General features: G+C 40.5%; 1 protein-coding gene across 8 annotated transcripts in view; it reads left to right on the forward strand.

Annotated features, from left to right (window-relative positions):
• LOC110377653 (GATA-binding factor A) overlaps positions 1-13,490 on the forward strand; it is a 44,123-nt gene that overhangs the window by 25,591 nt on the left and 5,042 nt on the right. For 2 of the 8 annotated variants that reach the window (XM_021336610.3, XM_021336608.3), the window contains exons 2-3: positions 6,727-6,942; positions 9,756-9,872. In XM_021336610.3, coding sequence (XP_021192285.2) covers positions 6,765-6,942; positions 9,756-9,872 — 295 coding nt within the window. In that variant the 5' untranslated portion in view covers positions 6,727-6,764. Of the gene's footprint in view, positions 1-6,726; positions 6,943-9,107; positions 9,308-9,755; positions 9,873-13,490 lie in introns of those variants that run through there. The other 6 variants (XM_049842303.2, XM_021336609.3, XM_021336611.3 and 3 more) reach the window with 3 other exon arrangements.

Raw genomic sequence — 13,490 nt, forward strand, 5'->3', positions numbered from 1 at the left:
GTGACAGGAATAAACTCTCCAAATTATGTTTCTGTTACCGAAGACTTGACGCCATTAATTATAATTAAGCTAAGGTGTGAGAGAAAATGTGGTGATTTAAGGGCGCGGTGTTAAATCACCTCACATTCCTGTAACCCTATGGTGACACGTGTTGAGTAATAACGCAGCAGGGAGTGTCGGCGGCAGCGGGTCAGCTGCGCAGGAACACGAGACACGCGGGGCGCTGGGAATGTGAAACATTGCTTGTCATTCACACAGCTGATGCACCAACATTCTTCCCCAACGGCTCCAGATCCCGCTCTTAGAATATTACCTTAAAATGCGCTTGAACAGGCGACGCGCGTTCGAGTAGAACTACAGGCGTTAAACATCGGCAGCGTGCGTAGTTTATGGCACAGGTGAGCACTAACCGCGGCAGGAATGCCGGCAGCCGTGGGCGGCGCCGCTGCCGCCTGTGTCCGCGCACTTTATGTGCTGAGCAGCCCCGACCAGCCCCGCTACATGGCACCTACAACTTCATGAGCCGATTGAGTCATAAACATAGTTTAACACCCTCCATTCCCAATACTTTGTCAAGTCCTTACAAGTTTAACTCGCCTGGTATTGCGTTTCAGATCAAAACAAACATCCTTAATTTTCTACTGAGAAATATCCCTCGAAAACATGTCGGTATAAATGTATATTTTTATGAACACATGTAGGTAGAGAGAAGAGCGGGCTGCGTGTTGTAAAGTGTGTGTCGGTATGCGCCGGAACACGTAATGTGACGCAAATAGTATACTTAGCAGCAGCGAATCCGGCGGAGTGCTCGTGTGCGGAGCGCCTAATTGCCGGCGACCGCTATAAATTGCGCACGAGTGGAGGAGTCGCGGCGCGCCCGCGAGCGCATAAATCTGCGCGCGCGGCTAATGCAGGCGGGACATGTGGCCGCGCCGGTATCACTCGCGCGGTAATTACCGCATTTGTCATAACGCACGTCGCCCGGGAATCTCTGCCGGGATTGATGAGCTAAACCGCAGCTCTCAATTACTACAAGCTGTACTCATTCATCTTCACCCTAGTAAAGTTTCATCGGCTATGAATTTATGTCGCATACACAAATCATTCAGTACAAATTAGTGATAAACAGTGCCGTATTTAAATTATAACAAATGGTCACTGCAGCAGAGGTGCTGCGCTTCTTAACTGTCTGCGATTTGAATTTAAAGAAAATATAAGCGTGCCCTTAAAGCTGTGAGGGACATGGAACACTGTCACCGCTCGGTCAGTGCATACAGTGCACTTGTAACGAGAAGCGCGCCACATTACCTGCTAAAATATGACGCATTTGAACCCGCCTGCGCACTGTCCGCACGCTACTACTCGCGCACCGGGGCAGGACACGCAGTAGGCCTACTTGTACCCACATATGCACGGAGCATACCTCGGGTACATGTAGTAGGGCTGAGATAATGGTCCTCATAAGTTCCTATTTACTAGTTGCATTTGTTACATTGGTAAAAAAATGCCTAGTGGAGGATTTATGAACACTTCGCGCCGAACGACAAGTGAACCACTTAAGTTGAGAGCGGCAGTGATCCGACAGTGGCTATATGTAGCGCGTTGTTAGCAGGTAAACATGCGCTTTTTATCGTGGAGTAACGTTCTACGCGGATGACCTTCTGCGCAAGTTTACGGCGCGTCAGGGCGCATAAAGTGCGCGACAGACGGCGCGCCTCGCCCTTAACATGTAAAAGCCATCACAACCCCGCTCTTATGATTTTAGCGAACACGCTAAAAATGAGCTCGTACGTAGTGCACTTTATGTTAGCGCGGCCGCGTGGGCGTCGCGCCACCGACACACAACTGCAACATAATATAGCGATTTGCTTTTTGTGTTGCTATTATGAACTCGTTTTGCTAATAAGAATTTCCTAGGTAGAAAAGGCTGACTTTGTAGAAAAATCTTGCAAAACAATGTACTTAATAAATGTACTGGCAGGTAGGTACTTATCATGTTGACGGAATTTTGTTGCGATCAAACCTCTACTTTCCTTGTTTTAGCAACTCTCTTCTTTAGTCGGTCCCTCACTCGTTGAGGATCGTGACCCCATCTCCTACGCCGACTATTAGCTGTCGCCAGCGTTCTCTGTCTTGTGCCAGCCTGTATGCCTCCTGGAATGGTTTCTGCAGGGTCTTACTGAGCAAATCCGTCCATCGGGTTGGTCTGCGGCCCCGTGGTCTCTTCCCCTGTCTTTTGCCTAACAATATTGATTTTTCAATATTGTCAGGGGGTTTCCGCGCTATGTGTCCGAAATAACGCAGGTATCGCTTTAGGACTATCGTAGATAAGCGTTCTTTAACGTGCAGTAGTTTTAGGATGGATTCGTTTGTACGGAAAGCGGTCCAGGGAATTTGAAGCATTCGACGCCAGCACCACATCTCGAATGCGTTTATTCTTACCTATTTCACCTTCATTGTTGCTAAAACAATGAAGGTGAAATAGGTAAGATTTACAAGGGAATTTCCAAAAACAATTATTTGTAATTTTCCCAATAATGATTGGCGTTGGTTTTCCGAGTACATGATACAAGCGTTTCATGTTGTCACGTTAATTTATTTGGGTAATTGCTGATTATAAGCTATTGTCATTACTGACACACTTGTCGCAACGATAGTGTTTCAATACACGATTAGGTAACGGAGTCACTGTGGCAATACTATCCGACTACTTTATGTTTTGCGGCTGCAGTGAGGTCCTGCACACCCGTATGCAGTTGCAATAAGGGTCACATTGGCGTGGCACGTGCGGCGGCAGGTAGCAGAGCGAGTGTGTGCTACGTGCGGTATCGGCAGCACGCGGCGCGATAGGGCGATGCATCGAGCGCGCGCTATCGCTCACGAAACGCCGCGATACGACACTTGCAAGTAATAAACAGCTGATATTTGACAAACCATCACGTGCGATACTCCGGCTAAGCTTTGTAAACAACTGCAGACTACGATAAGTAGCTTTTCATTTCTTTAAGCTTGTGCAAATAAAAAAATTGCAAATAGTAGTGAAACCACTTTTCTTTGTATTAGATTACCTTAACGTCTTTTTTTGAAGAAGGGAAATCATCAAATGATGAGGAAGTGTCAGACTTTTACTGACTACCGCTGTTCCTTTTGGAACCTTCTGTTTAACCACCGGTAAGACTTTCAGACCCAAAACCTGAAACCCAACTGCGACTTTTTCAAGCTCCACTCGTACTCTTCCCATGTCACTGAAGAAAGTAACAGACAATTTTCACTTTATTGTAGCTCATACATGTATAGGTTTTGCTGAGCAAAATCGACTTAAGTATAGGTACTCATTGTGAGACCAAACATGTTCATCCTGATTAAGCTATTGATCAATACGCCATGGTTAGCTTTGTATCACCCTTGTACACCAAGAGCTTGAAATTCGCCCCCGAAGGAAAATAAAAGATGTTCGGCTGGAATAGGTACTATTTAGGTCTCGCTGCTGTTGTGAAAAGTTATGTGTGTCACACGAGAAAAAAGTTTTTGCATGTTGCGTCTTTGCATCCCTCAACTCGCTCCGGGGTTCCAGTCTAGAATCAACCACTTTCCTAACATGTACTTACTTAATACAAATAACTCATTCAACATTAGGTACTGTAACGTAGTAAACTTTTTCATTTGTAAAGTTTTATTCATCACAAATTGATACTGACCGGGCAATCATTTTAAATATATTCGATTTGTTCATTAGAACGCTCAATGCCCTACGTGTCCAATATAATAACGGATTTAGGATGTTGTTGGGGTTGCCCCGTTTCTGCAGTGCCTCCGGTATGTTTGCGGAAGCCAGGATAGACGGCTTCCATGCTATAATACGCAAGCGGCTCGCATCATTGCTGAGCAGAGTCAGGAGCAGCACTAACAGCATCCTACAGGTTATTGCGGAAAAGCAAGACTCAAACGTCCTGAAAGCATTTATACGTGCTCAAATTTTGTAAACTGGTTTTTGTATGTTTTTATGTATGGACATTGGTCTGAAATAAAGATTATATTATATTATTATATTATTATTAGAATAAGTTTTTATATTGAAGTATGTCACTTCACCTCTCGAGCCCAAACAATAAACGTCGTGATATCGAATCAGTTTTTCATTTTGAGCAAGATAATTATTTCCCGGTACTACAATTTGGTGGAGGCGCCGGGTAATACGAAACAAGTCAAATCTATCTTAGGATTAGGTATTTTCATATTATCGTAAATTTATTAACCATTTTGCTGACATAGTTCTTCCATTAACCAAATTATTAAAGAAAGGTGTCAAATTTAGTTGCTACTTCTTTTTAGAGAAGCCAGTTAGAAAGAAAGAAAGAAAATACGTTTATTCACGCACGCGTGTGACACAGCCTTACAAACAATAAACAAAAATAATATTAAAAAGAAAATAACAGTCGTTAGAAATAAGACAAGAAAAGACGAATTACAATTAAAAAACAGTCGTGGGAAATATGTGTGAAACATTTTCATTCCCCACGTGAAACGGCCCTTGCTCAGCATAATCAGTTTTGATTAGAATTTTTACTTAGAGTTACTCTACGACATTATTTTCCTCGAGGACATTTTAAAATATTTAATTTTGTAATCTTTCATTGTATTTCTTTGTAAAAGTGCAGGATTAATAACTAGCTTATTTTCTAAAGGTTTTACCTGAAATATTAATTTTATTTACTATTTACTCACAAGGTCTTATACGATTTACTTAATTTCAGTCATATATTGTTACCTCTATGACAAGAAAACAATAAAATCACTTTTGAAAACAGAGTAACATAATAAAAGGCTTTGCGTAGTCACAAATATATTGGCGATAATAGGAGCTGTATTTCTTTGAAACAGTAGTAACAATAATAGCAGTCCGAGTCAAATTATTTGGCAGAATGTGTTCATTTAGTAGTGTTTACCTAACAGTACATGTCTCTGCGTCAATTGTCCCGCGATACGATCACTTGACGTCAAGCGTTCGGAATATCTATTTGTTAATTAATTGTTTTCTTCGCAGTTCACAACAACAACAGATATACAATTAATTGAGCATTTACCTTAACCATATTCCTCAAGCGAGTTGTGTTCCATTGAGGAAGATCTCAAAATTCCCTTGCGACGGAAACAGCGTACTAACTTACATACGGCACCAGGAAAGTGAAATGTATTAAGTAATGCTTACCTACAAATTAGTGAATTTATTTGAACTGAGCAATCACCTTTTCGCATGGCTAGAGTTGACAAACTTGGTAATGACCTTTGTATGTGGCTAGTATTTCTTATAATAAACAGTACTTATGCAAATAATCGCAACAGTAGATAACTAAATTTTTAAGGAACAAAACTTCGCTACGCGGTGTTGCGGTGACTATGGTTTTCCTGTTAATGCAATATTAATGGCTTATGTTTAACTGATCACCAGATATAGTAACAAACAGCAGACAAAAATAGTAAATGATCACCAAAATGAAACTCGCATTTTAATGTAAAACTATCACCAAAGTTTTAACACTTTGCTATCCTATTTAAGTGAAATTACTCCAAAATAAATCATGCGTAAGCCAAAAATAGTAAATGATCACCAATATTAAACCACCATTTTAAAGTAAGATTATAACCAAAGTTTTTAAATTCTGCTATCCTATTTAAGCAAAATGAGTCCAAAAAAATCATTGTTATCCCAAAAGTAGTAAATGATCACCAAAAGTAGTAAATGATCATCAAAAAAGTTTTTACATCTTGCTATCCTGTTTAAGTAAACTGACTCCAAAAAAATAAGTTCGGCCTGATAAAATAAATGTAATAACATTATGGGACCCTTTTCCTGCACTAGCGTGGAAAATTGTCTATTGCATGCCTCTAAACAGTGCGATAAGAGTGTATTGAGAAACACATTCTTCTTCTTCTTTCTCCTGCCCTGTTCCCAATTTTACTTGGCGTCGGCGCAACATGTCATTTTCTTCCATTTTCCCCTGTCACTCGTCATACTGACACTCACGCATGCATTGCAAGCCGGACACATAACTTAATATGGCATCATAATACTTTATTTGGTAATAAGCCTACATTTTATGGCAATCACAGTGACTTATTTAGGCAACAATAATACATTAATTTGGTCGTCAAGAGTTGGTGATCATTTACTAAATTTGGTGGTCGAATACAATTTAAAGTGAAGTCGTGACTAAAATAGCTGGTACTATTACATTTTTAGACTTTATTTTTCTGGTGTTCAGTAGATATTTCTGGTTGCAAAACTTAGGGTATCAAAGCATTTTATGGTGGTCATTATATTTGTTCCCAATATTAATTTAGGAACGCCCTTTTGCAATAAGTTATCCTCAACTAAAACTGTCAGCTTTCCTCAAATTTGTGCGGTAGACACATGGAGTGTCAGCGCGAGTGTGCGGTAGACACATGGAGAACAAAATGGCAACCGGAAGCCAAAACGGAAAATCGCCTAAGAAAGTAGCGCGCCAAAATGCGGATATGTGGGGTTACGTTACTATCTTCGCCCTTATATGCTTTCTTTGGACCCGACCATTTTTGTAATACCAAAAAGCGTTAACAGATGGCTCAAAGAACCCGAACGCCTCGTTAGCTAACTCGTAACTGATCGTTTTCTGTTCATCATCTCTTCATCTCTGCTCATCTTTCCTTACTCATTGAATAGACAGTAAGATGTTGTGTGTGTTGCAGGTGTGTGCGTGTGATGCTTGTCTGACCGCGGCGCAGCGATGTTCGGCGGCAGCGGCGGCGTGGGCGCGGGCTACAACGGCGGCGGCGGCGAGTGCGCCGAGGGCTACGGGCTGGGCTACGTGGCGGGCGGCGGCCGCCTGCAGCAGTACGCCGCGCACTTCGCGCCGCACCAGAACGTCTGGCACCACCACCACCCGCCGCACCACGACTCCTACGGTCAGTCCCTAAACCTTACACCTCTCTCTCAAACGGGACGCTACAGACATACATATCCAGGAAAACGTTATAAATAAAAATGATTAACAACCAAAAATAGGGTACCTACCATGTTGGGATACAATGTTGATAACGACGAATAACACACACGTTGATGATCGACTACATTGCTTTGTATTTAAGCCCACATAGAAGAAAGAAACAAATTGAGCGATATAATGACAAGCGGGTGCTTTATTAATAGAACAGTAAACTATGATGAGTCACATTATCGGCGCCAGATAACGGAGGAATCCGCACCACCGCGTTATCACAACTATATAACGATACTACATACCTATGCAGTACCTACATGTGGCTGCTTTGATTCCCATCTCTCACTGTTGTTACTACATATAACTCGTGTGATACAACAAGGAATATTTTGTCATTGTCATCCATAACAGGACCTTTTGTAAACAACTAGAATATTGAATGAACGGTGCGTACCACCACTCTAGCATGAGGTAAATATTTATATTTTATGAAACGGGAATAGTACTCAAATAAATCTGAAATAAATTGCCTATACGGAAGGCAGGACAATGAAACCACAATCGCTTCCATGAATGAACTACACATGTTCAATGGCATTACCAGGAAGAAAGCATAAAAAGCTTAAAACAATATCTAAGCACTGTAGAACACGGGTATTATGATGTAGCACAATTACTAACAGGTCGCGACACATACACAGCGTTGTAGGAAAAAACTGAACAACAACATGTACCAAGAATTATCCGTATCAGTAAGTTAACAATAACTGAAATTCTATTATTAATAATTGAGTGGCGATTGACGTGGGAGGATAATGTCATAACAAGGCGATCAAGATGGGGTTTACCCGGCCACAGAAGTAGAGCTCGCTGAGCACGTACACGGGAGCACGCCCACCAGACACTCCTCAGGGGAATACTGCACCCGAGTGACTCGCAAGGAGGTCAGCACTAGTGAATCAATAACTTCTCGTACTGCCACATGATACGCTCTTTGCTTCATGCTTATACATCATGTTTGGGGTAAAACATTGTCAATAGGAAAACATAATTTGTCGTAACCGCGTCGCACACAAGAAAGTTATGAAAATTATAACAACAAGTAACCAGATATAATACGCTATCGATACCAAAATATTTCGTGATGGTAGAGGTTGGTAAGCCGAGTTGCAACCACTATAATCAAATATCCGTAAGAATTGCTTAACGAATTAATAAAGTAAACGCGACCAGAGATAATATGGTAATTACAAAGTATTTGATAAGGACGCATTGTCAGATAGCTTTGTTATCAGTCATATATTTAACATAATTGTTGCTATCTTATCGGCTCCCCGGCACGGTTCTCTGTGTTTAATAAATAATAATCGTTTGCTATGCTATAGCTGCCTAAATGTACAGATATTTTAAATTAGGATTTTTAACTTAGGATCTTACTAAGTGTTTGTACTAAAATAATGTAAGAACCATGGCGTGGGGATGCGCGGGCGGGGAGGAGCGTGCGTCGTCCACAATCAGTATTTGCGCGAAGTCTGTAACCGCAGAGTGATTCAGTATCGTGAGCCAATTCCCAGTCGATATGATTTTCCCTTAAGCAGGATAAATGGCTTGTTTTGTTAGATCGGGAGCTACAGCCGTCACAAGTCACGAGCTGAGGCGATATTGACTACATAGTTTTATCCCAGCATCAGCGTATTTACAAGAAACATTAAAGGATTCCTGTAATCATCAATGATAGGTTCTTCATGGGACTACAGTTCTGAAATCTCTTATAGTTATGGCGGAATTGACAGAATTCGTTACACTCATTCCCTTGCAGAAGAAACGATAGAGAATTCGGTTACCAAGATTTGGTTATAGCCCGAAGCCCGACATAATCTAAAGGCTATCTGGGAACGTGGCCGTCTAATACTTACACCCACCACCACATACATATCCCTTCTCAAAGATTAACAGTTTCTGAATGAAGTAAGGTAATGTGCGAGATATTTTGGTGGCCCTCTCTCCTACAATTTTGTAGTCATGGCTCTAATACAATGTGTTACAAACTTACAAAGTTTGTGTGTTGCGCTGTCGCTGGCATGCCTGCAGAAGGTTGTCGTGAATCAGCAGCGATAGCGCGGGCGGCGGGTCGGCGCGCGCGCACCCGATCAGTCCGAGCGTGACCTCTGACCGCGCAGGTCGCACTACTCACCTCACACTATCAATCATTGCTAATTACTCATTAATCAAGTGCTATCGTTGACGAGCCACTCGAGTGTCCCATCGACTCACAATGGACGCGATGCAACTGCCCGCGAATTGGTTGCAAAACATGGCGCTGTTTGCAGGTCCGTCATCTCAAATCCTATCTGTGTTATCTGTAACTAATTCCAACTTAACTAATGGCCGGTCGTTCACTTGTCAATATTAACGAAAACAAGACTTGACGTAAATGATACGGCAGTACTAAACCATGATCAATTAACTAATACTATCTTGTGATAAACAAGTCAATGCATTGTTTAATATTTTCATTTGCGTCGAATTTACACTTGGTAGGTACCCCAATCAAAATACTCTGTCTCTTCTATGCGCTTTTGTAATGATCAAAGTTTTCCTGGATTTAGCGACTCTCTTCTCAAGTTATTCTCGTCTATCAAGCATAGAAGAAGTTACTGATAGCTTATAGCCTGGCGCCGTCCGTGTCTGTACTGTCACGACTCTGGTGGCGTGTATTGGCCGGCTCGGCGGCGGTCAGGCAGGAGTAGTGCTGGAGTGTAACCGTGTTGTGTGCAGCAGGCGGCGGCGGGGTGAGCGGCGTGGGCGGGGTGGCGGGGGGGCTGTACTCGCAGAACATGGTGATGGGCTCGTGGTGCGCGCCCTACGACGCGCTGCAGCGACCCACCGCATACGGTAACTATACACTACTGCAACTGCTTCTCAGGAGAACAATCATGACAGCCTCACGGAACTAATACCTTCTGGAAAACTTATTAAAAACAGTGAAAGTTCACTGTGTTCAAATGAAATGTCTTAAGACTATGCTCAAACTGTGGAAACTAAGTTATCCACAGCGTCCAGGTGACTGTCATTATTGCCTTTCTTTGCTTAACGTTCCGTCCTATCATTTATCTTAGTTGTATCTGTCACTATCTCTCAACTCATTACTCACTGTCCGATTGCCCTTCTCTCATATTGTTAATTCCTCTTAAGTTGTAAATAAATCATCAACTTTCACGTGACGTATCCATACCAAGTATCTTCAATCTACGTGTTTCCTAATAGTCTATTATTGGGTCTATTAAACTCCCTTTATTAACTCTTTCAGTTGATAAACTTATGGACATACATACTGAGGCACACAGTGTCCGTATTCATGAATCTATTTATAATTTCTATCTATTTATACACCGTTTGACTCTAGGATTTATCTCTACACAAACTTTGGATGTTATAACTGATGCCTGTGTCTGTCATCAAATAGCTGTTTTTGTTTCTGATATTGCACACGGTGATAAAATATAGTTATACTGAATAGGCCGAGTCAGTCCGTAAGCCAAGTGGGCAGGGCCGCTGGGCTCCTTGATAGACCAGTCTCCACCAATTGCAAATCGTTACGATTTAGATAAAGTTTACTGTCTCATTGTCTCAGATGCGAATGAATTAGAACGGTTTACGACTGTTTAACTGCTTTTATCAGCACTCCTCCACTCATTCACTCACCCACTCATTATCGTTAGTATTTTTACCAAAATGAAATATGTGCTGTCGATAGTAGACAAATGGATTCGAATCGGTGGAACAATGCAATTTTATTTATAACTTATGGAGTTATCATTATTAAATTATAAAATAAAGTATGGAATGAGAGTTCTCCTCGGTGCTCTTGCTCTCATCATCCTCCGAACCTTTTTCCCAAACTATGTTGGGGTCGGCTTCCAGTCTAACCGGATGTAGCTGAGTACCAGTGCTTTACAAGGAGCGACTGCCCTATCTGACCCCTTCAACCCAGTTACCTGGGCAACCCAATACCCCTTGGTTAGACTGGTGTCAGACTTACTGCTCTTGGTCTATCAGTAGGTAATGAATAGGGAAATAGATAGCCACGTAACCGCTCAAGCGTTAAGGAATTATTGTTAACGTTCGTTTTTAATTATAACTACAAATCGCTGCTACTTATAAGTAGGTATGTAACATGATAGAGCACTAAGTTTTTCACTAACAACTTAACTACTGAGAACTTCTTATATCTATTGATCATGTTATACTTGTTTTTATTATTCATGTTAATATTATTCATAGTTAATTATATCTTGGTGAAAAAATCTACTAGAACAGTATTTTTAAGAGTAGGTAACTACTTTGTTATTATTTTATTTAGTTATTGTAAGAAGCAGATGATTACAAAGAGTATATTTAGTAGAGCGATTAGCATTGTTCATGACAATAACACGAACAGCTGACGTCACGGCCGATAGCGGCTGATTCATGAACCGCGGGACGATGATGATAAATGTCAGTCAGTTCTTTATTCACCAGTAATTACCAATACAGGCTCGATATATTGTGTTCAGGGCGGGGCAGCGCTTGTACTCTCATCATTTTTATACTCACGTTTAATTTCTTCAAGTGTAAACCTACGTTACATACAGTTATTAAGTATTTATTATAAAGTTGAAGAGTTTATTAGTTTGCTTGCATTCGTATATTTCAGGAACTATTACTAGTCCAATTTGAAAAGTTTTTCCAGTGCTTAGAAAGATTATTCCTCAATAAGGAATGCTAACTACAGATAGGTAGGTACTAGGTAGGCTAAAATAGGGTTATTTTTTATTCTTGCGCGTAGTAGTAATCCACGGAAGGTGGGTAAAACCTCTAGCAGAAGCCAGTAAAGCAATCAAATAGATACCTAGGTATGTGCTGGAACGTTCTCTTCAGTCAAAAATTACATCATCACTGGGGATTTTTTTATAAAACATTGTTAGCATGTGTAGGTAATAGTACTGCTTAAACGACTTTATCTATCCTTATGATAATACTTATAAATGTATACATATTTATGAGATCGAACCATCATTACTATTTATTGTTTGATAGATATTTTTATAGTTTTTGTTGTAATTAGCCCATATTGTTGGTTATTGTTTGTACGACGTTTTGTAACTGCTCAAAAAAATTCTCTCTAATTAGTAAGTACGTACCTACCCAAATCGAGTACATTCAAATTATACCCTTAGGTACCTATACAAAGGACGATGGGCGTTTTGGTACCCTGTCCAACAGTGTTGAATCTAGTACCATTGCGTAGGTCTTGGCAAGGCAAAAAATGTTTACTATGACGACTAGTCCCAAATCCTTGTCCATTTCGCGTGACATCGATTAATAGAATGTGTAATGTTCATAAATCATCAACGTAGATGTAGTTCTTAAATCCAACTGGATTTAATAAAAACTGGTAAAGTAACAAAAAAACAGGAATTTGGCCTTCTTAGAATGTTTGCCTACCGATTGCTTTAAAAAAAGACTGTGCAAACCTTTGCAGTTCACGCAGAACTAGCTTATGTATTTGATGAAAGTCTTTCAGTATTTACAATCAATTGAGGTTGAAAAGTCAGGAGACGATGTTTACATAGTACATATTACGACTCAATCTTGCTCCTCAAGAGGTGCTGAGATAATGATGAATTTCTTCTTAAAAAAAGATGAATAAAAATGTTTTGAACTTTTGTCAAATCAGATGACGATTTTGTTTCCGTAGTATGACTCCATAGACTATTACAACTTTTAATTATAATAAAGTGTATCTCAAACAATGTAAAATGTCTGTTAACTGAGTTTAAAATTATTACACTGACGACATATGCCTCTTAATGAATTTGCATATATTGATGACATACTTGTTTCTATGTCGATTCAATTTTCATCGTTACTTGGATCGGACAGCTAATTGAGGCAAGCCCCATAGTTTTTATTATTCTTCACGTAAATACCTTTTTAATGATATATCATACGTTACTGTTGGAGCGGGTACCAAATTCCATACAAAGTGCCCATTGTCCTTTCAACAGCCCGTATAGGAAGGATCTGAATAAGTCAAATCAAGTCCATCGGCATTAAACATCAGTTAGCAAGGTTTCGCTCCGACGCAACATAGTGTGTCTAGTTTTGGTGCAAGGCGTGTTCAATTAGTGCAGTACACACTACAGGCGAATGTCTCGCAGTATCGCGGGACAAAGATAAAGTCTAACTGCCGCCGTACTGCCTTCTACTGCGATTAGCGATGTTGTACGCAAGCAAACACAATGCTTAAAGTTCCGTTACACTACTGTAGGAGTACATTGAGAATTGTAAGTGTTATGTATATAGGTAGGTTAGATATTTTCCTGAAATCTAAAGATACACGTAGGTATAATACTAGGTAGATGTTAGTATAAGACCAGTCCAAATAGTTCCTAAGGATCAATAAAATATCATGTAAATATCCGCGTAATATGAGTATTTCACTCACATCCATACATAGGCAAGTCAGTT

The sequence above is a fragment of the Helicoverpa armigera genome, chromosome 5, assembly GCF_030705265.1.
Source record: "Helicoverpa armigera isolate CAAS_96S chromosome 5, ASM3070526v1, whole genome shotgun sequence".
Taxonomy (NCBI): Eukaryota; Metazoa; Arthropoda; class Insecta; order Lepidoptera; family Noctuidae; genus Helicoverpa; species Helicoverpa armigera.